At 42.0% G+C, this 25167-nt stretch overlaps 1 protein-coding gene across 7 annotated transcripts in view; it reads left to right on the top strand.

Moving 5' to 3' along the window:
* The first annotated feature begins 4425 nt into the window (after nt 1-4425).
* Nucleotides 4426-25167, top strand: part of LOC106568133 (exportin-7) — a 28035-nt gene continuing 7293 nt past the window's right edge. For 2 of the 7 annotated variants that reach the window (XM_014138180.3, XM_014138178.3), the window contains exons 1-24: nt 4426-4697; nt 7209-7355; nt 7718-7811; nt 7916-7997; nt 8122-8206; nt 8297-8365; nt 8495-8599; nt 8718-8883; nt 9684-9757; nt 9849-9968; nt 10100-10246; nt 11902-12074; nt 12148-12341; nt 12465-12570; nt 20354-20489; nt 22051-22124; nt 22205-22285; nt 22392-22455; nt 22579-22687; nt 23111-23306; nt 23520-23627; nt 24322-24387; nt 24724-24806; nt 24899-25113. In XM_014138180.3, coding sequence (XP_013993655.2) covers nt 4647-4697; nt 7209-7355; nt 7718-7811; nt 7916-7997; nt 8122-8206; nt 8297-8365; nt 8495-8599; nt 8718-8883; nt 9684-9757; nt 9849-9968; nt 10100-10246; nt 11902-12074; nt 12148-12341; nt 12465-12570; nt 20354-20489; nt 22051-22124; nt 22205-22285; nt 22392-22455; nt 22579-22687; nt 23111-23306; nt 23520-23627; nt 24322-24387; nt 24724-24806; nt 24899-25113 — 2745 coding nt within the window. In that variant the 5' untranslated portion in view covers nt 4426-4646. Of the gene's footprint in view, nt 4698-7208; nt 7356-7717; nt 7812-7915; nt 7998-8121; nt 8207-8296; nt 8366-8494; nt 8600-8684; nt 8884-9683; nt 9758-9848; nt 9969-10099; nt 10247-11901; nt 12075-12147; nt 12342-12464; nt 12571-20353; nt 20490-22050; nt 22125-22204; nt 22286-22391; nt 22456-22578; nt 22688-23110; nt 23307-23519; nt 23628-24321; nt 24388-24723; nt 24807-24898; nt 25114-25167 lie in introns of those variants that run through there. The other 5 variants (XM_014138183.3, XM_014138182.3, XM_014138179.3 and 2 more) reach the window with 4 other exon arrangements.

Here is a 25167-nt window from a genome sequence, read left to right as displayed (position 1 = left end):
AGTTTTTACCCCCAAGCCATAAGACTCCTGAACAGGTAATCAAATGGCCACCCGAACTATTTGCATTGTGTGCCCCCCCCCAACCCCTCTTTTACGCTGCTGCTACTCTCTGTTTATCATATATGCATAGTCACTTTAACTATACATTCATGTACATACTACCTCAATTGGGCCGACCAACCAGTGCTCCCGCACATTAGCTAACCGGGCTATCTGCATTTTGTCCTGCCACCCACCACCCGGCCAACCCCTCTTTTACGCTACTGCTACGCTCTGTTCATAATATATGCATAGTCACTTTAACCACATCTGCATGTACATACAACCTCAATCAGCCTGACTAATAGGTGTCTGTATGTAGCCTCGCTACTGTATATAGACTCGCTACTGTATATAGCCTGTCTTTTTACTGTTGTTTTATTTCTTTACTCACCTATTGTTCACCTAATACCTTTTTTGCACTATTGGTTAGGGCCTGTAAGTAAGCATTACACTGTAAGGTCTACACCTGTTGTATTCGGCGCACGTGACAAATAAACTTTGATTTGATTTGATTCATGGGACCACCCACACTTAAAATATATGCACGTGTGACTGTGAGTTGCTTTGGATAAAAGCGTCTGCTAAATGGTAAATATTATGAGAGAGAGAGAAAAGGTTGATGAGAGAGAGGCTAGTAGTGTGGGTGAAAAATAAACAGTGGGGTGACATTCATCAGACCAGCCATCTCTCTTCCTCCCAGCCAGTCTCCTGTTGCTGCAGACAGGTCGGTCAGACTGGGCCTGGACAAGACCAGGGTACCCCTCTCATTTCACGTGCATGCCTTCTCATTGAGACTCAATGACATTTACAATGTATTATCCTGTAGTCATAAAGCAGGCACTTTATTTATTTTTTTACAGAATTCAACCATAGACTTTATCACAGATCATAAACTGGGTGGTTTGAGTCCTGAATGCTAATTGGCTGAAAGCCATGGTATAGCAGAACATATACCACGGGTATGACAAATCATTTATTTTTACTGTTCTAATTACATTTGTAAACCGTTTCTAATCGCAATAAGGCAACTCTGGGGTTTGTGGTATATGGCCAATATACTGTACCATGGCTAAGGGCTGTTCTTATGCACGATGCAACATGGAGTACCTGGAAACAGCCATTAGTTGCCTAATTGCTTAATAAAATGCTGTTCAGATGCTCCATGTGTGTGTAAAACTTAGAACTCTCCTGGAAATCCATATTCCTGAGAATGCCATTGGCATGTCCGTATGTACAGTTGAAGTCGGAAGTTTACATACACCTTAGCCAAATAGATTTATACTCAGTTTTTTACAATTACTGACATTTAATCCTAGTACAAATTCCCTGTCTTAGGTCAGTTAGGATCACCACTTTATTTTAAGAATGTGAAATGTCAGAATAATAGTAGAGAATGACTTTCAGCTTTTATTTTTCATCACATTCCCAGTGGGTCAGAAGTTTACATACACTCAATTAGTATTTGGTAGCATTGCCTTTAAATTGTTTAACTTGGGTCAGACGTTTAGGGTAGCCTTCCACAAGTTTCCCACAATAAGTTGGGTGAATTTTGGCCCATTCCTCCTGACAGAGCTGGTGTAACTGAGTCAGGTTTGTAGGCCTCCTTGGTCGCACACTCTTTTTCAGTTCTGCCCACAAATTGTCTATAGGATTGAGGTCAGGGCTTTGTGATGGCCACTCCAGTACCTTGACTTTGTTGTCCTTAAGCCATTTTGCCACAACTTTGGAAGTATACTTGCGGTCATTGTCCATTTGGAAGACCCATTTGCGACCAAGCTTTAACTTCCTGACTGATGTCTTGAGATGTTGCTTCAATATATCCACCAAATTTTCATCCCTCATGATGCCATCTATTTTGTGAAGTACACCAGTCACTCCTGCAGCAAAGCACCCCCTCAACATGATGCAATCACCCCGTGCTTCACAGTTGGGATGGTGTTCTTCGTCTTGCAAGCATCCCCCTTTTTCCTCCAAACATAACGATGGTCATTATGGCCAAACAGTTCTATTTTTCTTTCATCAGACCAGAGGACATTTCTCCAAAAAGTATGATCTTTGTCCCCATGTGCAGTTGCAAACTGTAGTCTGGCTTTTTTATGGTGGTTTTGGAGCAGTGGCTTCTTCCTTGCTGAGCGGCCTTTCAGGTTATGTCGATATAGGACTCGTTTTACTGTGAATATAATAGTTTTGTACCTGTTTCCTCCAGCATCTTCACAAGGTCTTTTGCTGTTGTTCGGCGATTGATTTGCACTTATCGCACCAAAGTACATTCATCTCTAGGAGACAGAACGCATCTCTTTCTTGAGCGGTATGACGGCTGCGTGGTCCCATGGTGTTTATACTTGCGTACTATTGTTTGTACAGATTGACATGGTACCTTCAGGCTTTTGGAAATTGCTCCCAAGGATGAACCAGACTTGTGGAGATCTACAGTTTTTTTCTGAGGTCTTGGCTGATTTCTTTGGATTTTCCCATGATGTCAAGTAAAGAGGCACGGAGTTTGAAGGTAAGCCTTGAAATAGATCCACAGGTACACCTCCAATTGACTCAAATGATATCGGTGGCATGTAGCCTAGTGGTTAGAGCGTTGGATTTGTAACCGAAAGGCTGCAAGATCAAATCCCCGAGCTGCCAAGGTAAAAATCTGTTGTTCTGCCCCTAAACAAGGCAGTTAACCCACTGTTCCTAGGCTGTCATTGAAAATAAGATTTTATTCTTAACTGACTTGCCTAGATAAAAAAATATATTTTTATTTTTTTATATATTTTTTTAATTGGCCAATCAGAAGCTTCTAAAGCCATGTCATCATTTTTGGGAATTTTCCCATTTTAATATTTTATTGACCAGTCTGAGATATTTTTCTTTGCCATTCTGCCTAGAAGGCCAGCATCCTGGAGTCGCCTCTTCACTGTTGAGGTTGAGATGGGTGTTTTGCGGGTACTATTTAATGAAGCTGCCAGTTGAGGACTTGTGAGGCGTCTGTTTCTCAAACTAGACACTCTAATGTACTTGTCCTCTTGCTCAGTTGTGCACCGGGGCCTCCCACTCCTTTCTATCTGGTTAGAGACAATTTGCGCTGTTCTGTGAAGAGAGTAGTACACAGCATTGTATGAGATCTTCAATTTCTTGTCAATTTCTCGCATGGAATAGCCTTCATTTCTCAGAACAAGAATAGACTGATGAGTTTCAGAAGAAAGTTATTTGTTTCTGGCCATTTTGAGCCTGTAATTGAACGCACAAATGCTGATGCTCCCGATACTCAACTTGCTTCTTTAATCAGCACAACAGTTTTCAGCTGTGCTAACATAATTACAAAAGCGTTTTCTAATGATCAATTAGCCTTTTAAAATGATCAACTTGGATTAGCTAACACAACGTGTTATTGGAACACAGAGGTGATGGTTGCTGATAATGGGCCTCTGTATGCCTATGTAGATATTCCATAAAAAATCTGCCGTTTCCAGCTACAATAGTCATTTACAACATTAACAATGTCTACACTGTATTTCTGATCAATTTGATGTTATTTTAATGGACAAAAAATGTGCTTTTCTTTCAAAAACAAGGACATTTCTAAGTGACTCCAAACTTTTGAACAGTAGTGTATCCATTTCTGCCAAGATGACCCACTACCCTTGCCACCGCCGCTGAAAAAATTCCTAGGGAAACACTGGGGTGAAGTGTAACGTAGGTAGTTTGAAACCATGCTGTGCCTGAGACCTGAAGACTTCCGTTGGCTCCCTCAGCGGGCTAATGTGCTCCACTAGACTGTGAAACAAAACATTATTAAATAAGCAAAGATTTATTATATTTATGTCCCCAATCCCCAAAGCAGACAAATAGGACTGGAATACTTCACATCTGAGTCTATTTAGCTACTATTTAGCATGCAGTGCCATTCATAAACATAAACAATTCATAAACATTTTTTACTGTATTTGATTAAACCAGAGAGGAAGAGGCAAAGCGAGAGGGTTAACTGTGCCCAAAATCTGTCTTCTCCAGCAGGTGGCATTTTTTAAAGTTATCTTATCTTGCTGAGCGTGGAGTTTTTGTTTGGAGGTCAACGAGACTGTCGAATTTGGTCAACAAACAATTACATGTCTTGTTTGCTACGTGTGGCTTATTTGGTCAAATAAAAGTTTCGTAATACTAAGGTTGTTATGAGAGTACTGATATAAGTAGGACACGTGACATCCTGGCAACTTTGATACAAAAAAAAAACACTTTATATCGGAGTTGTGCAGGTTGTTTCATTAGTATCTGCCCTCTCAATGACTAGAATGGTCCCGACTGCCTTCCATTTGTTAATACATTTATTTCCATTGTTAGAGCGGCCCCTTGAGTATCTGGTCAATATAATGGATAATCTGTTATTAAACCCATTCCAGAACAGAAACTAGCAACATTAAGCAGTTTCCCTTTAAGAGCCATGTAAACAAAGAGCGGGTTTGCTTATATGAGAGGTATTTTATTTTGCACTTTTTATTCTGTGAAGTTGCACGGGGTTCTAAAGGGGGTTCCAACGATTGCGCGAGCGTAAATGCTTTCTGAATGTGAAAATCTGCGCTCATTCACTTTGTCAGGGGGAGTGAGATAGTTCAATGGGAGTGAGAGAGGAGCATGAATGGAGCAAAATGGCGGATCATGTGCAGGTAACCACAGCTTTATGTTTTGTAATATATCAATCCTCTATAAGCCTTTGAATGAGCTGTAATATATATTTCGATGCGTAATTTAATATAGAGAGAGTGAATGCATCCATAAAGCGGTCGTGGTACAGGTTGTGTGCGATATGTGTAGCTAGGATGCGAGCTGCAGTGTTGACTTGTGGCCTGTCATCGTGTAGCTTTCGCCGTTTAAAGATGCGGACCCGAAAACAAAACATTGGTGTTTATGAAACATGGCTAACTGTTAACTAGCTAGGACTGTTTCTACTGGGCGAATGTATTGATTGTAGCAGCTATCCACCTTGTCATTCTGTTTTATCTCGTGCCTTTTTTACGAAGTAAAGAACATCTTTAACATGTATGTTCAATGGGTCGGCCTATCTGCTAGCAAGGATGGGGAAAATGCAAGCCAGTTAGTTGACAGTAGCTAACTAGCTAGCACTAATTCATTGGTTAGCAACTCTCATACTTCATCCTTCGCGTCCTGAACGAAATCCGGTCAAATGTAATTATTGATTATGTTTTGCTTGCTTGATCAGACCTTTGAAATGCACCGCTATTTGTAATTTACCACGCTAGGTTAACTGTTGCTAGCTTACAGGTATAGCAACACGACATTCTCCCGCGCGACCCTCTTCGTTTTTTTTTTTTTTGTGAGCTGACATGTAGCTAGCTTGGAACCTGGCTCGTGGACGGTGTTGTCGTTATTATACTTATTAAACCCCACCGTGCATATTTTGCAACCCAAACAAGAATGTGCTACTCCGAAACGGACACACCTAGCAAGTTAACTAGATAACGTTATCTGGCATGGAGCATAACACATTAATAACTAGGTATCATTCTAGGTATCATTCTATCTGAGAATATAGCTACCATTAGCTAGCTAATCAGGTGACAATTAACTTTGCCAAACAACTAGCTTCGTCTTTCCAGCCAATGTGCTAAAGTAAGATAGCTTAGCTGGGATGCTTGCTGTCACGTGGGCACATTTTTGTACAACTGACTGACATTAGTTAGCTACTGTTAGTTAGCACTTGCAGCTAACTGTCATATCAAGCAGACGATAGATTAACAGTAACTATATCTGCCTCAAGCTTTCTGTAACTACTGTTTGTGTTATTAGCAACTTGCCACTGAAAGTGTCGGCGTCTGCTGATGTGAGTAGGTAGCTGGCTAATTGTTATTTTGCTAAGTCAGACAGGTATATATGTATGTGTTGATTAAATGAAGTCTTCACCCCACCCAGGTGGCTAATTCTGTGCATTATATACATTATTTTAGAGATGCTTGGTGTCAGTATTTTTATTAGATTTTTTACGTTAGCTCAGCAGGCTGATGGTGAGAGTGCCAGATAGATATCTAGTTTAGTAATAATAATTACAGATGTAAGCGCGCTGAGGCAGCGCTTCCTGGTCAGGGTGTCTGACTGTGTGACGTAACTGTCTCTTATTGCAAAGTCATCATGGACAGCACGGGACACACACACAACAGGGTCCAGACACACAAATTCTGTTCTGGCCTGCTCAGAACATTCGTTCTTGCCAATGTTCTCAGGAACCATCAGCATGACATGATGATCTAACTAGCCCACCCAAATCCTTAGTCAGATGTACTGCACAGCATCAGGATTGTTGTAGTAGTAATATTAGTAGGTGTGTGTGTGGTACACTATGAGTCAGACTCAGCAGCAGCAGTGTTGGGGTATTGAGCTCTTATCTATGTCTAGCAGTCCTCTTCTCCCTAGCCATGTGCATCCAACTCCCTCCCTAGACTAGTACATCCTGTACTATATCAGTAGCTAGCATCAGACTGGCCCTGGGATTCTGCTGACTTGTCCTTTAAACAATATGATGTTGGTTAGGCTAGCTGGGGTGTGCATGCATGAGTGGTTATGTAGTTCTTTACAACAATGGAGTTACTAATGCTAAATGAGGTGAATAGACTACTGCATTGTTACATCCGTTAGCTGGATGGATTTACTTTGTGAGTTAGTTAAACCTTATTATGTTAGTGTTGTGTATTGGGGTAGGTTAACTAACTGTGGGGTTTCCGGTCCCACCCACTCCCTAAAGCAGTAAAGGCTGCTGAGGGGATGACGGCTCATAATAATGGCAGGAATGGAGTCAATGGAATGGTATGAAACACATGGTTTCCATACAGCCTCCACTGCCCTATAGCCACTACATCGGTCTGTGTCTGGCTGGTGTTTAGCCCCTGTGTTTCTATCTAACAAGGGTCATATTCAATAGGGTGCTACTGAATGTTTATTTTGGTAAACTTTTTTGTCTTTGTAAAACAAATTGAGCGAGGCATGTCTATTTTCCGAAATAAGCTATAGTCTTTCTTATTTCTGTCTGAACGCTCCACAACGTTGTGCCGTACTGATTGCTCACAGCCCAATATAACTGTCTACACCTGTATCCTGGCTGTTGATGAGGGATGTTTTTTGGTGCTCTACTCACTTAGGTCTCTCTCTCCTGTGTGTGTGAGTAGAGCCTAGCCCAGCTAGAGATCCTGTGTAAGCAGCTGTACGAGACAACAGAGACTGGTGTGAGGTTGCAGGCAGAGAAAGCTCTGGTGGAGTTCACTAACAGCCCCGACTGTCTCAGCAAGTGTCAGCTACTACTGGAGAGAGGCAGCGTGAGTAGTACACGCACACACACACTGACATTATATCAATAAGCTGTTGATATTTACCATATTACCTGATTAAAAAGGGTGGCAGGCTTCCTAGCAGTTAAAAGCTTTGGGCCATTAACCAAAAGGTCGCTGGTTCGAATCCCTGAGCGGACTAGGTGAAAAACCGTTTGATGTGCCCTAGAGCAAGGCACTTAACCCTAACTGCTCCTGTAAGTAGCTCTGGATAAGAGCATCTGCTAAATGATTAAAATGTAAAAATGACTGACAGTGTTTACTGTATGACTTGCTATTTTAGCTCAGCTGATGTGTTGTCTCTATCACTGTCCATGCTTGTATTCCCATCTCTCTCTCTCTCTCCCCAGTCTTCCTACTCTCAACTTCTTGCAGCTACCTGTCTGTCTAAACTGGTTTCGCGCACCAGCAACCCTCTTCCCTTGGAGCAGCGCATCGACATCCGTAAGACTCACTCACACACATCCCACCAGTCTATATTCATGCTGTACAAGTTAGTCCATAAGGCTCATGTGTGTGTGTGTGTGTGTGTGTGTGTGTGCATGCAGGGAACTATGTTCTGAATTATCTGGCGACGCGGCCGAAGTTGGCAGAGTTTGTTACCCAGGCTCTGATCCAGCTGTACTCCAGGTAAACCTCTCCCTGCTCCTCTCTCCTCCTCTCTTCATCCCTCTCTCCTCCATGTGAGTGATTCTCTCCCTTGTTTTTGTCTCCTCCAGGATCATCAAGCTATGTGTTTTTGTGTGTGTTTCAGGATTACGAAGCTTGGCTGGTTCGACTGTCAGAAAGACGACTATGTCTTCAGAAACGTCATCGCAGATGTCACACGCTTCCTACAGGTACAAACGTGTGTGTGTGTGTAGCCAATATAATTTGTTTTCTTGAAGTAGGTAGTGGACTGATCAAAGCTGTCTTTCTTTGTCTGTCAGCAGGACAGTGTAGAACATTGCATCATAGGAGTCACCATCCTATCCCAACTGACCAATGAGATCAACCAGGTACTCTACCTCTCTTTCCTCTCCTCCACATCTCCCTCCTCTCCTCTTACTTCCCCTTCTCCCCTCTAATCTGAAGTGGTGGTTGTGTTGTTGTGTGTGTTAAATATGTGTTTGTTGTTGTGTGTACAGGCAGATACCAGCCATCCTCTGACCAAACACAGGAAGATTGCATCATCGTTCAGAGACTCGTCCCTCTTCGACATATTCACCCTGTCCTGCAATCTCCTCAAACAGGTGTGTGTGTGAGATGATGGTTGTGGTGGGTGTGTGAGAGGGATTGTATTAATGTGTTGACATACCTATTGACATCCATTTCCAGTTGTTCTTGTGAACTCAATGTGTGTGTGTCTAGGCGTCGGGTAAGAACCTCAACCTGAATGATGAGAGTCAGCATGGTCTACTGATGCAGCTACTGAAGCTCAGTCACAACTGTCTGAACTATGACTTCATCGGAACTTCCACAGACGAGTCCTCTGATGACCTCTGCACTGTTCAGATCCCCACTTCCTGGAGATCAGGTAAGACATTCTGTCAATTCTGTAAAATAGCAGTACTGCGTCACCTATTGCTGGTGTTGGGGTAACGCGTTACGTAATCAGATTCCTTTTATGAGTAGTGGAGTAAAGTAACATGTTACTTTTTCAAATTGGGTAATATTATTACAATTACAATGGGGAAACAACGCAAGCGTTGTTTTCAGAGTCATATCTCTAGCGGCCGCGTGTTTCGACTTGTTTCCTCATTTAATTCTCGAGCGAACGGAGAAAGGCTGAAGAAATGTAGTAAAGTATTGAGGGAGCACCTCTGATCTTTGCCATTTATCGTTTCTGGGATAGCAAAGCCTATAGAAGGTTTTCCCGTCTAGTGGCGAGTGTACCCTCTATACATCTCTGTGTCAGTGTACGTGCGGTCTATAACCAGAACTGGTGGCTCAAGAGAAAGATTTTGAATGAAAAGATAGGAAATGTTTGGCTTGCAGTACATATGGCTAATTAAGCAGCTCATATGATAGTGCAGCACTTGTAGACTAGCACAGGAAAGCATCGCCACAGATGAAAGGAGAATCGAGTGATCAAACCTGAGTTAATAAGTAGCCTGTCTTTGGTAGAGCGCACCCGGTTCGCTTTGCTCCCGCCGACATTCAAACAACCGGTGAGATTTTTTTAATGAAAGTAACTCAAAGTAGTATAACGTGTTACTTTCCAAACAAAGTAATATTGTAAAGTAACTAGAAATATGTATTACATTTCAAGTAACTAATCCCAACACTGCCTATTACTGTGTACTAACCTAATCTGTCTCTCTCTTTCTCTCACAGCGTTTTTGGATTCCTCCACTCTCCAGCTCTTTTTTGATTTGTATCATTCCATCCCTCCCTCCCTCTCCCCGTTGGTGAGTAAAGCGGAGTGTGTGAGTGTGTGGCTTGTATGTTCACTTCAGTACAGGATGGGTGTATTGTTTAATGCTCTGTGTGTGTGTGTAGGTGTTGTCGTGTCTAGTCCAGATAGCATCAGTGAGGAGGTCTCTGTTCAACAACGCAGAGCGAGCCAAGTTCCTCTCTCACCTGGTGGATGGAGTCAAGAGGATACTAGAGAACCCACAGGTAACACACACACTATTACATGTTACAAGACTCTTAAATTCTGTTATTCCTTCAAATTTGGTCCCCCCTTATTTTGGGTGAAATCATATTTTATGCTACAAGTAACTAACAATGCTGTCTTTGTGTTCCAGAGCCTCTCAGACCCTAACAACTACCATGAGTTTTGTCGTCTGTTGGCGCGACTGAAAAGTAACTACCAGCTGGGAGAGCTGGTCAAAGTAGAAAACTACCCAGAAGTCATCAGGCTTATAGCCAACTTCACTGTCACCAGTCTACAGGTACTATGTGTGTCTGTCTGTGTGAGACCCTGGAGGCAGATTGGTGCATGTCTTGGTAAACACAGACATTTCATAAATAGTCCTTCTTAATCTGCCCTTCTATACCTCTCAATGATCTTGTTAGATGTTAACTTCTTACGGCTGAAATCCCGTGAACGGGATCGATATGACAACAGCCAGTGAAAGTGCAGAGAGCCAAATTCAAACAACAGAAATCTCATAATTAAAATTCCTCAACCATACAAGTATTTTACACCATTTTAAAGATAAACTTCTCGTTAATCCAACCACAGTGTCCGATTTCAAAAAGGCTTTACAGCGAAAGCACACCAAACGATTATGTTAGGTCAGCACCTAGTCACAGAAAAACAGCCATTTTTCCAGCCAAAGAGAGGAGTCACAAAAAGCAGAAATAGAGAGAAAATGAATCACTAACCTTTGATGGTCTTCATCAGATGACACTCATAGGACTTCATGTTACACAATACATGTATGTTTTGTTCGATAAAGTTCATATTTATATCCAAAAATCTCAGTTTACATTGGGGCGTTATGTTCAGTAATGTTTTGCCTCCAAAACCACTGGTGATTTTGCAGAGAGCCACATCAATGTACAGAAATACTCATCATAAATGTTGATGAAAATACAAGTGTTATGCATGGAACTTTAGATACACTTCTCCTTAATGCAACCGCTGTCAGATTTCAAAAAAGCTTTACCGAAAAAGCACACCATGCAATGATCTGAGTACGGCGCTCAGACACAAAAACAAGCCAAAAATATATCCGCCATGTTGGAGTCAACAGAAATCAGAAATAGCATTATAAATATTCACTTACCTTTGATGATCTTCATCAGAATGCACTCCCAGGAATCCCACTTCCACAATAAATGATTGTTTTGTTTGATAAAGTCCATCCTTTATGTCCAAATACCTCCTTTTTGTTCGCGCCTTCAGTTCACAAATCCAAATTCACGACGCGCAGGTCAGACAAACTCCAAAAAATCCATTACAGTTCGTAGAAACATGTCAAACGATGTATAGAATCAATCTTTAGGATGTTTTTATCATAAATCTTCAATAAGATTTCAACCTGAGAATTCCTTTGTCTTTAGAAATGCATTGGAACTCAGCTACCTCTCACGGGCGCACGCATGGCTGAAGCTCATGCCCATCTGGCAGACACCTGATACAATCAGCTCTTATTCCCCTCCACTTCACGGTAGAAGCATCAAACAAGGTTCTAAAGATTTTTGACATCTAGTGGAAGCCTTAGGAAGTGCAATAGGACCCCACAGACACTGTATATTGGATAGGCCAAGACTTGAAACACTACAAACCTCAGATTTCCCACTTCCTGGTTGGATTTTTTTCTCAGGTTTTTGCCTGCCATATGAGATCTGTTATACTGACAGACATCATTCAAACAGTTTTAGAAACTTCAGAGTGTTTTCTATCCAAATCTACTAATAATATGCATATCTTAGCTTCTGGGCCTGAGTAGCAGGCAGTTTACTCTGGGCACCTTCATCCAAGCTACTCAATACTGCCACCCAGCCATAAGAAGTTTTAACGTTCTGCCGAAAACCTTGTTCTCCTTACTGAGATAACAGTGACAATTTTCTGATAACTTTTATATTGTGTGTGTTGCAGCACTGGGAGTTTGCCCCTAACTCTGTCCACTACCTGTTGAGCCTGTGGCAGCGCCTGGCAGCGTCTGTCCCTTACGTTAAAGCCACCGAGCCTCACCTGCTAGAGACATACACACCTGAAGTCACCAAGGCCTACATCACCTCACGCCTCGAGTCTGTCTGCATCATACTCAGGTAACACACACAGACACACACACTCTCACAGATGAAATTATGAAACGTTGAAATAATTTTCACGTCTGTGAAGGGATGGGTTAGAGGACCCTCTAGATGACGCAGGGTTAGTCCAGCAGCAGTTAGACCAGCTCTCCACCATCGGTCGCTGTGAATACGAGAAGACCTGTGCCCTATTGGTCCAGCTCTTCGACCAATCAGCACAGACCTACCAGGAACTACTGCAGTCTACCAACTCTAGTACCATCGACATCACTGTCCAGGAGGGTACGTCTCTTTCCCTCTCAATCAATCAATGAAGTATGTCAAAATATAGCTTTTAACAACACGTTTTTGTTACCAGGGAGGTTGTTGTGGTTGGTTTATATAATTATATTTCTATATCTATAGGGAGGTTAACATGGTTGGTGTATATAATTGGGGCGGTCATTGGAGGAAGAGTGTCCTTCGCCTCTACAGATGAACAAGACGCCATGGACGGAGAACTAGTCTGTCGGTAAGTTCACACACAAGTAACCTCACCCTAACCAATACCACTACCTATTAGGCTAGTGGACAATCCTCAAAAAGGGCTTTAGTTTTTGAGATACCCATACCCTAGGTATAACAAAGCACAAGCATGTTTTTCCATATCTCTGTCTCCCATACAGGGCATTTGGAAAGTATTCAGACCCCTTCACTTTTTCCACATTTTGTTAGACTTTAGAGTAAGGCTATAATCTATTACATTGATGAGCGAATTCTACACACAATACCCCATAATGACAAAGTGAAAACAGTTTTTTAGAAATGTTTGCAAAAAAGAAATGAAATGCATTATTTATATACAGTTGAAGTCGGAAGTTTACATACACCTTAGCCAAATACATTTAAACTCCGTTTTTCACAATTCCTGACATTTAATCCTAGTAAAAATTCCCTGTCTTAGGTCAGTTAGGATCACCACTTCATTTTAAGAATGTGAAATGTCAGAATAATAGTAGAGAGAATGATTTAGTTCAGCTTTTATTTCTTTCATCACATTCCCAGTGGGTCAGAAGTTTACATGCACTCAATTAGTATTTGGTAGCATTGCCTTTAAATTGTTTAACTTGGGTCAAACGTTTCGGGTAGGCTTCCACAAGCTTCCCACAATACGTTGGGTGAATTTTGGCCCATTCCTACTGACAGAGCTGGTGTAACTGAGTCAGGTTTGTAGGCCTCCATTTGCGACCAAGCTTTAACTTCCTGACTGATGTCTTGAGATGGTGCATCCACATAATTTTCCATCCTCACGATACCATCTATTTTGTGAAGTGCACCAGTCCCTCCTGCAGCAAAGCACCCCCGCAACATGATGCTGCCACCCCCGTGCTTCATGGTTGGGATAGTGTTCTTCGGCTTGCAAGCCTCCCCCTTTTTCCTCCAAACATAACGATGGTCATTATGGCCAAACAGTTCTATTTTTGTTTCATCAGACCAGAGGACATTTCTCCTAAAAGTACGATCTTTATCCCCATGTGCTGTTGCAAACCGTAGTCTGGCTTTTTTATGGCGGTTTTGGAGCAGTGGCTTCTTCCTTGCTGAGCGGCCTTTTAGGTTTCAGAAGAAAGTTATTTGTTTCTGGCCATTTTGAGCCAGTAATCGAACCCACAAATGCTGATTAGAGGTCGACCGATTATGATTTTTCTACGCCGGTACCGATACCGATTTATTGAAGGACCAAAAAAAGCCAATCTTTTTGAATTTTTTAAAGTTTTTGTTTTTACATTTATTTGTAGTAATGACAATTACAACAATACTGAATGATCAATGAACACTTTTATTTTAACTTAATATAATACATAAATAAAATCTATTTAGTCTCAAATAAATAATCTAACATGTTCAATTTGGTTTAAATAACGCTAAAACACAGTGTTGGAGAAGAAAGTAAAGGTGCAAGATGTGCCATGTAAAAAAAGCGTTTAAGTTCCTTGCTCAGAACATATGAAAGCTGGTGGTTCCTTTTAACATGACTCTTCAATTGTCCCAGTTAAGAAGTTTTAGGTTGTAGTTATTATAGGAATTATGACGCGTCGACTATTTCTCTCTATACAGTTTGTATTTCATGTACCTTTGACTATTTGATGTTCTTATTGGCACTTTAGTATTACCAGCCTAATCTCGGGAGTTGATAGGCTTGAAGTCATAAACAGCGTTGTGCTTCAAGCAAGGCTAAGAGCTGCTGGCAAACGCAGTAAAGTGCTGTTTGAATGAATGCTTACGAGCCTGCTGCTGCCCACAACCGCTCAGCCAGACTGCTCTATCAAATCAAACACACAGAAATACGAGCCTTTGGTCATTAATATGACAACGTTTATTCTTTCAGTGAAATACGGAACCGTTCCGTATTTTATCGAACGGGTGGCAACCCTAAGTCTAAATATTGCTGTTACATTGCACAACCTTCAATGTTATGTCATAATTATGTAAAATTCTGGCAAATGAATTACGGTCTTTGTTAGGAAGAAATGGTCTTCAAACAGTTTGCAACGAGCCAGGCGGCCCAAACTGCTGCAAAACCCTGACTCTGCTTGCACTGAACGCAGGAGAAGTGACACAATTTCCCTAGTTAATATTGCCTGCTAACATGCATTTATTTTAACTAAATATGCAGGTTAAAAAATATATACTTCTGTGTATTGATTTTAAGAAAGGCATTGATGTTTATGGTTAGGTACATTTGTGCAACGATTGTGCTTTTTTTAGCGAATGTGCTTTTGTGAAATCATCCCCCGTTTGGTGAAGTTGAAGTAGGCTGTAATTTGACGATCAATTAACAGGAACCGCATTGATTATATGCAACGCAGGACAAGCTAGTTAACCTAGTAAAGCTTTGCTTGATTTACAATCTGATACGTCAGTCCTTATTCGTCCTGCTGATAAGGGTGGGTCGGTTGTACTCATGGATAGGACAGCTTATGTAAATGAGTGTCATAGACATCTGCTTGACAACACCTTTTACAAGAAACTCAGAAGTGACCCTACTTCCCAATTTCAGAATACTATCTTTTCTGTCCTAGATGGGTATTTAAGTTCTGGTCAGATAACCAAAAAAGGACATGACTTTTTGGCTATTCAACACCCTAAAATTGCCACTTTCTATACTTTGCCGAAATTACACAAGAATGTTACAAACCCTCCATGGCGCCCTATTGTAGCGGGCATTGACACAGTAACGGCCCCTCTATCTACTTTTGTTGACTTTTTTATTAGACCACTTGCAGAACAGCTCCCCTCCTTTGTAAAGGACACCAGCAGTATGATCTCTATCATTGAATCTCTCGATCCTCTCACTGAGAATACCTTGTTAGTTACTTTTGATGTTGAGTCGTTATACACTAATATTCCACACGAGGGCGGTATTGAAGCTATGGAACATTTTCTTCTGCAACGTGACCCTAATGAATTACCTTCCAGTGCATGCATTATAACATTGGCTGAAATAGTACTCACACAACTATTTCATGTTTCTAAATGATTTCTTTATTCAGACGAAGGGTACTGCTATGGGATCCCCCATGGCTCCTAACTATGCTAATTTGTATGTGGGTTACATGGAGAAACAGTCTATTTTCAATCCTCTCAAAAATGTTTTCTTGCCTCACATCATTATTTGGAAACGGTATATTGATGATATTTCTGTTCTATGGAGGGGTGATGCAAAACAGCTCCAGGCATTCCATGCTTTTCTTAACCCCTGTTCTGAGCATCTGAGATTTACTATGCAATCTGATACACGTCAAATCAGTTTTCCTGATCTTGTGTGAAAATAATGTTCTATACACTGATCTTTACAGGAAACCTACTGATCGTAACAGTTTGTTGAGGACTGACAGTTGTCACCCACTTCCCTTGAAAAATAGTTTGCCCTACAGCCAATTCTGTCGAATCAAAAGAATTTGCAAAAAACAATCAGATTTCGACAGAAATATGGCTGAGACGCAAAGAAAGTTCAAGGAGAGGGGGTACAAAAATGATCAGATTAATATTGCCATTGATAAAATTCAAAACAAAACGAGACATGACCTTTTTCAAGGTCAGTCTCGCAAAAAGATGCATTCTTGCGTTCTAACTACCCGCTATTCAAAGTGCTCTGAACAAATTAAGGGAATTGTGCACAAACACTGGCACATTCTAAAATACGATGATCATCTCGGTAATGTGTTTTCGGACCTTCCCTTGGTCGTATTCTCGCGGGGCAGAAATCTGAGACCAATTGGTACACTCTGATTTACCACCCCAAGATATTCCTGAACAACGTCTATTTGCGCCTCTACTGGATGGAAATTACAAGTGTAATGGCTGTGCTCAATGCAATGGCACTTATAAATGTAGATCCTTCAAACACCCACAAACAGGGAAATCTATCCCAATTAAAGGTGTTACTACGTGCTCCACCAAGGCAGTTATTTATCTTATAACTTGTCCTTGTGGTAAAAATGATGTGGGTAAAACAAAGCGTAAATTAAAAGTATGTATCTCAGAGCATCGTAGCACCATTAGGTGCAAAAACTTGACTTACCCAGTTGTGGCCCACTTTTTGGAAGCAAACCACTCAATTTCGTCTCTGCGTTATATTGGCATCGAACATGTCACCCTCCCTAGGAGAGGGGGTGACCTTGATAATTTATTGTTAAAACGAGAGGCTGCCTGGATCTTTAACTTAAAGACCCTTGCACCCTTCGGTCTCAACATAGACTTTGATCTTAAGCCATTCTTGTGATTATTGTGACTTTGCCACTGTAATTGTTTGTAAGCTTGTGTAGTCTAAAATGAATCTATGATCGTATGGTATCCATTTGTTTTCTTGTATGGTGTTCTTTGAATGCCATTTTTATATTTGAGAATTAACCAATGATATTAGGCCACACTTGGCCATGATTACAGACACCTGTGTGTCTTTTGACACTATATAAACGAGTCATCTCGCAGTGTTTGTGATCATACCCTGATGAAGACAGCTTGGCTGTCGAAACATTGGATATTACATTTTTGCATCTGAGCTCCTAGAGTGTGCGGCTCTCCCTTATTTTCAAGTTTTCTACTCCGCTAGCCAGCACCTCGCCTTAATAGGTGTGCGTTTCTTTTCCTTCTAGATTACAACCTAGTAATATCAACACCCATGTGTAGTTAACTTGTGAAGATGGGTTTAATACTAGCTAGCAACTTACCTTGGCTCCTTGCAGCCACAAGGTCCTTTTGACACTGCACTCGCGTAACAGGTGGTCAGCCTGCCACGCAGTTTCCTCGTGGATTGCAATGTATTCGGCCATAATCGGCACCCAAAAAGGCGGATTACCGATTTGTTTTGAAAACTTGAAATTGGCCCTAATTAATCGGCCATGCCGATAAATCGGTCGACCTCTAGTACCCATGTTCAAAATCAATTACGTAGTCCGTCATTGCAACTGAAATGTGTCTCGTAACGCTGTCAAAGTTCAAATACGCCTCGTAGGCACAGTTTTGCTCTTTAAAACCTGTTAGGGACAGACGTTCCGCTAGCAGAACGCCTCACCAATATCCAATGGTATAGAGTGGCGCGAATTACAAATACCTCAAATGCAAAAACTTCGATTTCTCAAACATATGACTATTTTACACCATTTTAAAGACAAGACTCTCCTTTATCTAACCACATTGTCTGATTTTAAAAAGGCTTTACAACGAAAGCAAAACATTAGATTGTCAGGAGAGTGTTGTTTTGGTTCGAAATAATCCATAGTTATATCCAAATAGCTCCGTTTTGTTCGTCAAGTCACTATCCGAAGGGTGACGCGCCGGTGCATTTCGTGACAAAAAAATTCAAAATATTCCATTACCGTACTTCGAAGCATGTCAAACGCTGTTTAAAATAAATTTTTATGCTATTTTTCTCATAAAATAGCGATAATATTCCAACCGGGCGACGTTGTGTTCATTCAAACACTGAAAGAAAAAAATTGAGTCGTCTCGTGCACGTGCGCCTCAGTGTCATTGTTCTCAGAAGTACCACTCACAAAAACCCCTGCTGTTTTTCGCCCAGAGACTGGAGAGCTCTCATTCCACTTTCTGGCGCCTTCCTAGAGCCAATGGAAGCCTTAGAAAATGTCACGTTACAGCAGAGATGCTGTATTTTTGATAGAGATGCCCTAGAAGGAGAACAAATTGTCAGACAGGGCACTTCCTGTATAGAATCTTCTCAGGTTTTGGCCTGCCATATGAGTTCTGTTATACTCAGACACCATTCAAACAGTTTTAGAAACGTTAGTGTTTTCTATCCAAATGTACTAATTATATGCATATTGTAGTTTCTGGGCAGGAGTAGTAACCAGATTAAATCGGGTACGTTTTTTTATCCGGCCGTGAAAATACTGCCCCCTATCCCAAACAGGTTAAGAAACACAGAATCCAGTGCTCTGATCAAAGTTCCCATTCTGTCATCCTGGGTCAAATCCTCCGCGGATATTTCCAGTGCTGTATCTCTTGCTCTTCCCTCGAGCAATAATACCACTGCAAGTGCTTGCTTTTTCTTGTCCAGATTGGTAACCCGTGTCCAGATTCCAAGTAAATTTTTCCAACTCTCATACGACCTCTTCTCATCGACGCGAGGTGGCACATTTGTATTTATTAGCCATCTTCTGAAACCAATGTGATCTCCAAATGACACAACTAGGTTCCAGTTTAGCAGTTTACTTCACAATATCAGCGCGGTATTACACTCTGGCCCGGTCCAACAGGGACTAAAACTTCTGCGCAGGTGCACTTCTAACAGAGGGAGAGGACCATAATAACAGAAATATAGGGCTACTTAAAGCATGAAATTAACTCATGCATTGGTCTGAGAAACTGCAGTAATCACAAGATGCCTATAAGGACATAAGCCATTTATGGCAAGCAAGAGGCTCCTTAGGATGGTGTAACTTGCTTTATGTGATCGTTTATGGTGGCTGGGAATTGAATGTGAGATGGTGGTCTTTGTGCACTATGCTTTGTGCATCAGCTCAGGGATCAACTTCAAAAGTAAATGTGTGTGGAGCTGTGCTATGTCCCTCATAACCAACACTTCTTATTAATAGTCTATGATCTAGCTACACTAACGTTTAAGTAACCTGAGGTCACCCTCACAGGTTCTGTCACTCTCCATCTCCTGCTGGGCATTCCCCAGTACATAATCAATGCCAACCACCCACACTTAATATTGGCCAAATTATCATCTGACCTGACTTCCAAAGGAATATAAAGAAAAAAGTGCTTTAAGATTCCCTAATGTTGTTTGTTTCTGTATGTACGGCAGACAATTGACTACTTGTATTCAACATTTTAGCAACTTGCAATATTGAGTTATGTGGCCCAAGTTGACTGAGAACATATTCTCATTTACAGCAACGACCTGGGGAATAGTTACACTGAGTTAAGAGGGTGTGTTACAATATCTATCAATGTAACCACTTTCACAGTAAAATATTTGGACAACCATCCATTTCATAAAATAGTAGACCCTAGAGATATGGAAAACATGGTTGTGTTTTGTTATACCTCAGGTAGGGGCATCGCCACATTTTTGGGGCCTTGCCACTAGCCTAATACATTGAGTGCACAAAACATTATGAACACCTTCCTAATATTGAGTTGCACCCTCAGAACAGCCTCAATTATTTTCTTGCCCATTCATCCTCTGAATGGCACACATACACAGTCCATGTCTCAAGGTTTAAAAATCATTCTCCCTTTAATCTACACTGATTGAAGTGTATTTAACAAGTGACATCAATAAAGGATCATAGCTTTCACCTGGTCAGTCTGTCATGGAAAGAGCAGGTGTTCCTAATGTTTTGTTCACTCAGTGTACATGTCCTATTGTAAATGTACCTCAGGATACAGCAGCAGATGAGTCAATCGTGTGTGTCTCAGGATGCTTTTTAAAAATATATCTTTTAATTTAACTAGGCAAGTCGGTTAAGAACAAATTCTTATTTTACAATGACGGCCTAACCCGGGCAACGCTGGGCCAATTGTGCGCCGCCCTGTGGGACTCCCAATCACAGCCGGTTGTGATACAGCCCGGGATCCCTCCAGAGTCTCTAGTGACGCCTCGAGCACTGAGGTGCAGTGCCTTAGACCACTGCGCCACTCGGGGGCCCTGATGCTGAGTCAATCACACGTGTGTGTGTGTGTGTGTGTGTGTGTGTGTGTGTGTGTGTGTGTGTGTGTGTGTGTGTGTGTGTGTGTGTGTGTGTGTGTGTGTGTGTGTGTGTGTGTGTGTGTGTGTGTGTCAGGGTGCTCCAGTTGATGAACCTAACAGACTCGCGGCTGGCCCAGGCGGGTAACGAGCGGTTGGAGTTGGCCATGCTCAGCTTCTTTGAACAGTTCAGGAAAATCTACATCGGCGACCAGGTGCAAAAGTCCTCCAAGGTAAATACTTTTACCACACACACACAGAGTTATGTTTCAGACCTCAAACATGATTTAATGTTGATGAGTCCACATGTCATACTGTCTTGTTTAGATCCACAGCTATCTCTATCTCTCTCCGTTCCTCTCTACGCATGACTAACTCTTTCTCTCTCTATTCCTCTCTTAGCAAGACTAACTCCGTTACTATCAATTCAAGGGGCTTTATTGGCATGAGAAACATATGTTTACATTGCCAAAGCAAGTGAAATAGATAATAAACAAAAGTTAAACAAACAATACAAAATGAGCAGTTAACATTACACTCACAAAAGTTCCAAAGGAATAGAGACATTTCAAATGTCGTATTATGGCTATGTAGTGTTGTAATGATGTACAAAAGGGGAAAAAATCAACATAAATATAGGTTGTATTTACCATGGTGTTTGTTCTTCACTGGTTGCCCTTTTCTTGTGGTAACAGGTCACAAATCTTGCTGATGCGATGGCACACTGGTATTTCACCCAATAGATACGGGAGTTTATCAAAATTAGATTTTTTTTTTTCTCGAATTCTTTGTGGCTCTGTGTAATCTGAGGGAAATATGTGTCTCTAATATGGTCATACATTTGGTAGGAGGTTAGGAAGTGCAGCTCAGTTTCCACCTCATTTTGTGGGCAGTGTGCTCTTGAGAGCCAGGTCGGCCTACAGCGGCCTTTCTCAATAGCAAGGCTATCTTCCTTCCTCTCATGACTAACTCCATCTCTCTCCATTCCGTTCTCTGTCTGTAGCTAGTGGGAGTTGTGTTATATTTGAACTAGTAGCTCTTTTGTCTGTGGGTGTGTTAGTGCTGACACACAGCCTTGGGCTGACTGACTGACTGAGTGTGTTTTGTTTGTGCTGGGCAGAGGCTGCGAAATGTGAACAGTTCAGATAAGTGGTGACAGTCGAGAGAGCAGCCCTCCCCAACGTGTCTGTTTGGTTTGGTCTTCTACTTATCCTTCCCTATCCCTTCTTAGTGACATGGTCAGTTTTACTGTTAACATGGTGGATAAAGTAGGTGGAATCATGGCTAACCAGAGAATTCTCCGTGGAGTGGAGGCAGGGGAGTAGTTCTAGAATAATTAATATGATGAGGGTTCTGGAATGTCTCATTTCAGGTTGTGTATGTGTGAGATGGACCGTATGAGTCTGAGGTGGCAGAATAAAGAACACCCCAGACCTGCAGGAGATACACACCCCTCTATGACACCCCCTACCCTAACCCCCTGATACTAAGGCAAACCATCCTCAGCTCTGCTCAACTTAACACTATCACACAGACTCTCTTGATCTCGCTCACCCTCACACACTACTTTACCTCAGCTCAGGGTTTGGTGGAATGTGCAGCCATGTTGGGGAGATGAGAGCAGAGCTGATTGGTGTGTGTTTGTCTTTAACCCTGTGGAGATGTATGACTAGTGCTACGCTGCTGGCAGCTGTTACTGTTTGTGATTATATCATAGTTGTCCTACTGTGTAGTTGCGCACTCTCCAGGGGATCTTCCAATGGTTAATGGCGTGTGTCTGTGTGTGTGTCACAGCTGTACCGGCGGCTGTCAGAGGTTCTGGGGCTGAATGATGAGACCATGGTACTCAGCGTCTTCATTGGAAAAATGTGAGTTTCAACACTTCCTGTGTTACTACTACTGCTGGTTCTATGAACTAACCACTGATTAATACCATTTGTGATTGCAGCATCACCAATCTGAAGTACTGGGGCCAGTGTGAACCAATCACTTCCAAGACACTTCAGTTACTCAATGACCTCTCCATAGGATATCCTTTTGCACGTGTGTGTGTGAGAGAAGGGGGGGGGGGGGGTGTATTTGGTATTCTGTTATATTCCAACTCCTGTGTTGTCTCTTTGACGGTGTGTGTGTACGTACAGCAGTGTGAGGAAGTTGGTGAAACTCAGCGCTGTTCAGTTCATGCTGAACAACCACACAGTAAGTACCCTGACCTTTGACTCTTCACCCTGACCCTTAACACTAACCACCTGAAACTCAATGTATGCTTTTTCATCCAGTTCTTTTCCCATAATGCCCTTATCCTTTCTCCTATGATGTCAGAGCGAGCACTTCTCCTTCCTGGGCGTGAACAACCAATCAAACCTCAGCGACATGAGGTGTCGCACCACGTTCTACACCGCACTGGGACGCCTGCTGATGGTCGACCTAGGTAGACACACACACACACACACACACACACACACACACACCACACACACACACACACACACACACACACCTACAGTCTACAGGATTATCAGTAATGATCTTATTTGGATAATTACAAACTTTTCATTCTTTCACCTAGGGCTGTGATGATACCAGTATCATATATTTTTTCCATGGTAAAAATGAAAACACGAAGCAGATCAAACTCGTTGGTCCTTTAAAACCTGTTGTATGTAAAATATAGTGTGCTATAGCTTGGAAAAATAAATCAATGTGACTCTGGATGACAAGATGATGATGTTTGTTTCCAACATTAGGGCTGTTTTCCTAAACAAGTTAAATCCACTTCGTGTGTTGGTCCCTTGCCGTGATACTGGTATCGTCCCAGCCCTACTTTCACTTTGTTTTCATCTTGTGTGTGTAGGTGAGGATGAGGACCAGTTTGAACAATTCATGCTTCCCCTAACGGCGGCGTTTGAAGCAGTGGCTCAGATGTTCAGCACCAACACATTCAACGAGCAGGAGGCGAAGAGGACGTTGGTAGGACTGGTCAGAGACCTGAGAGGTATCGCTTTTGCCTTCAACGCCAAGACCAGCTTTATGATGCTCTTCGACTGGATGTATCCTTTACTGACCCCTGACCTTTACGGACCAGGGGCCTGCTTAGGAGGTTGAAAGGTTAAAGAACGTTCAGATAGAAATGCATTGTGTAGAAGAGATATGACTGTCTGTCATAGAATAGGAAATCACTGTAGAGTTGTGAATTGCAAGTAGTGTTGTCCTTCACTTGAAGTCTCATTGGTGCACAGTGTTGTTCTTAACCCCTCCCCCAGCTACCCAGCCTACATGCCCATCCTGCAGAGAGCTATAGAGCTCTGGTACCACGTACCAGCATGCACCACTCCTGTCCTAAAGCTCATGGCTGAGCTAGTCCACAACAGGTACACAAACATTCATACAGTCAGAACCCTGACACTTCTCCCTCGACCTCTAACCCCTGACTTCCAACCCTTTGTAGGGATTAACACCAATTTCCTGAACAAGTGCCTTCCTGATTACCAAGATAAAAACATTTTTTTAAGTATCTCGAACAATAATATAACATTTCTATGCAACACTAATGCAAAAACAGAAAATATGCCATGCTAGAAACCTGCATTATTTAGGCTAGTCTCCAATAGAAAACGTCTACATGGCTTCTATAACTTACACTGCTACACACGACTTCTCCACGCAGTCACGGTAGGTCATTTCCATCCCAGGTTTCTCCTCTACAGTTTGTTCATTCAAATAACTATCCAAACGGCAGCTGTGTTGCACAACAGAGGCTCCAAAATATAAATTACTAACTACTGCTAACAAAACACCTAATACATTGTGTCTGCAAAAGCGCTCAAGGAAATTGACACTCGCAACATTGTTCCAAGTTGTTACACTAACAAAAGCAAGGGCACTGGCTTGACTAGAAGGTCAGATTCACATGGAATTGATCGGCAGCAGTCCATGGTGCGGATTCTACACAGTTTGCTTGTCTGTCACAGGGAAAATATCCAATGCTGCGCTAAACAAACAGTCACCACGTAAGTGAGTTTTCATAGTAAAAACAGCCATAATCTTTCCAAATTCCCCTGATAGCCAGACAGCTGCTCTGCAAGGGGAGAGGAAAGAGCCAACAAGCTGGGTGTCATCTTTCAGTCAACGGTAAAACGACCCTGTCATTTTCACTAGCTATAAGAACTAGTAGTTAAAACTATAGGTTACATAAACAAAATAGTGTGACGACTTTGAGAGAACTTTGAGTTGATTTAATTACAACAAATACAACAAGAAACCGTTAGATACCTGCAAGTGTTTCTCAATTTATAGTGATTAGAATTATGTCCGTTCCACAATTGCGGGTATTAAATGCTTTTAGATAGCATTTCTGGTTGGAAGGATCTCGGGATACTTGGCAAAGGCTTGCAATTTTCTCAGGATGGAAAATTGGTAAATGTTTGAGGAAAATATGAATCCTTAACTCTGTGTCTGTGTTTCCAGGTCACAGAGGTTACAATTTGATGTGTCATCACCCAACGGAATCCTGCTTTTCAGAGAAACCAGCAAGATGATCACCACCTATGGTACTACACTCACTGGAGCAATGTAATTGGTTGGTCAGCCACACATTTTTTTATATATTAATTCCCTTGGTTCTCTCTCTCCCCTTCTCCAGGTAACCGTATCCTGACCATTGGGGAGGTGCCTAAGGACCAGATGTACAGTGTGAAGCTGAAGGGTGTCAGTGTGTGTTTCTCCATGCTCAAGGCTGTGCTCTCTGGGAACTATGTCAACTTCGGGGTGTTCCGTCTCTATGGAGATGACGCACTGGACAACGCACTACAGACCTTCATCAAACTGCTGCTGTCCATACCACACAGCGACCTGCTGGTACACACACACACTCCTCTCCAACCCTCACAGCGAAGTACTTCCCTGAACATT

The sequence above is a fragment of the Salmo salar genome, chromosome 13, assembly GCF_965601325.2.
Source record: "Salmo salar chromosome 13, fSalSal1, whole genome shotgun sequence".
NCBI lineage: Eukaryota > Metazoa > Chordata > Actinopteri > Salmoniformes > Salmonidae > Salmo > Salmo salar.
The sequence above is the reverse complement of the archived record's forward strand: the minus strand, read 5'-3'. Positions and strand labels throughout refer to the sequence as shown.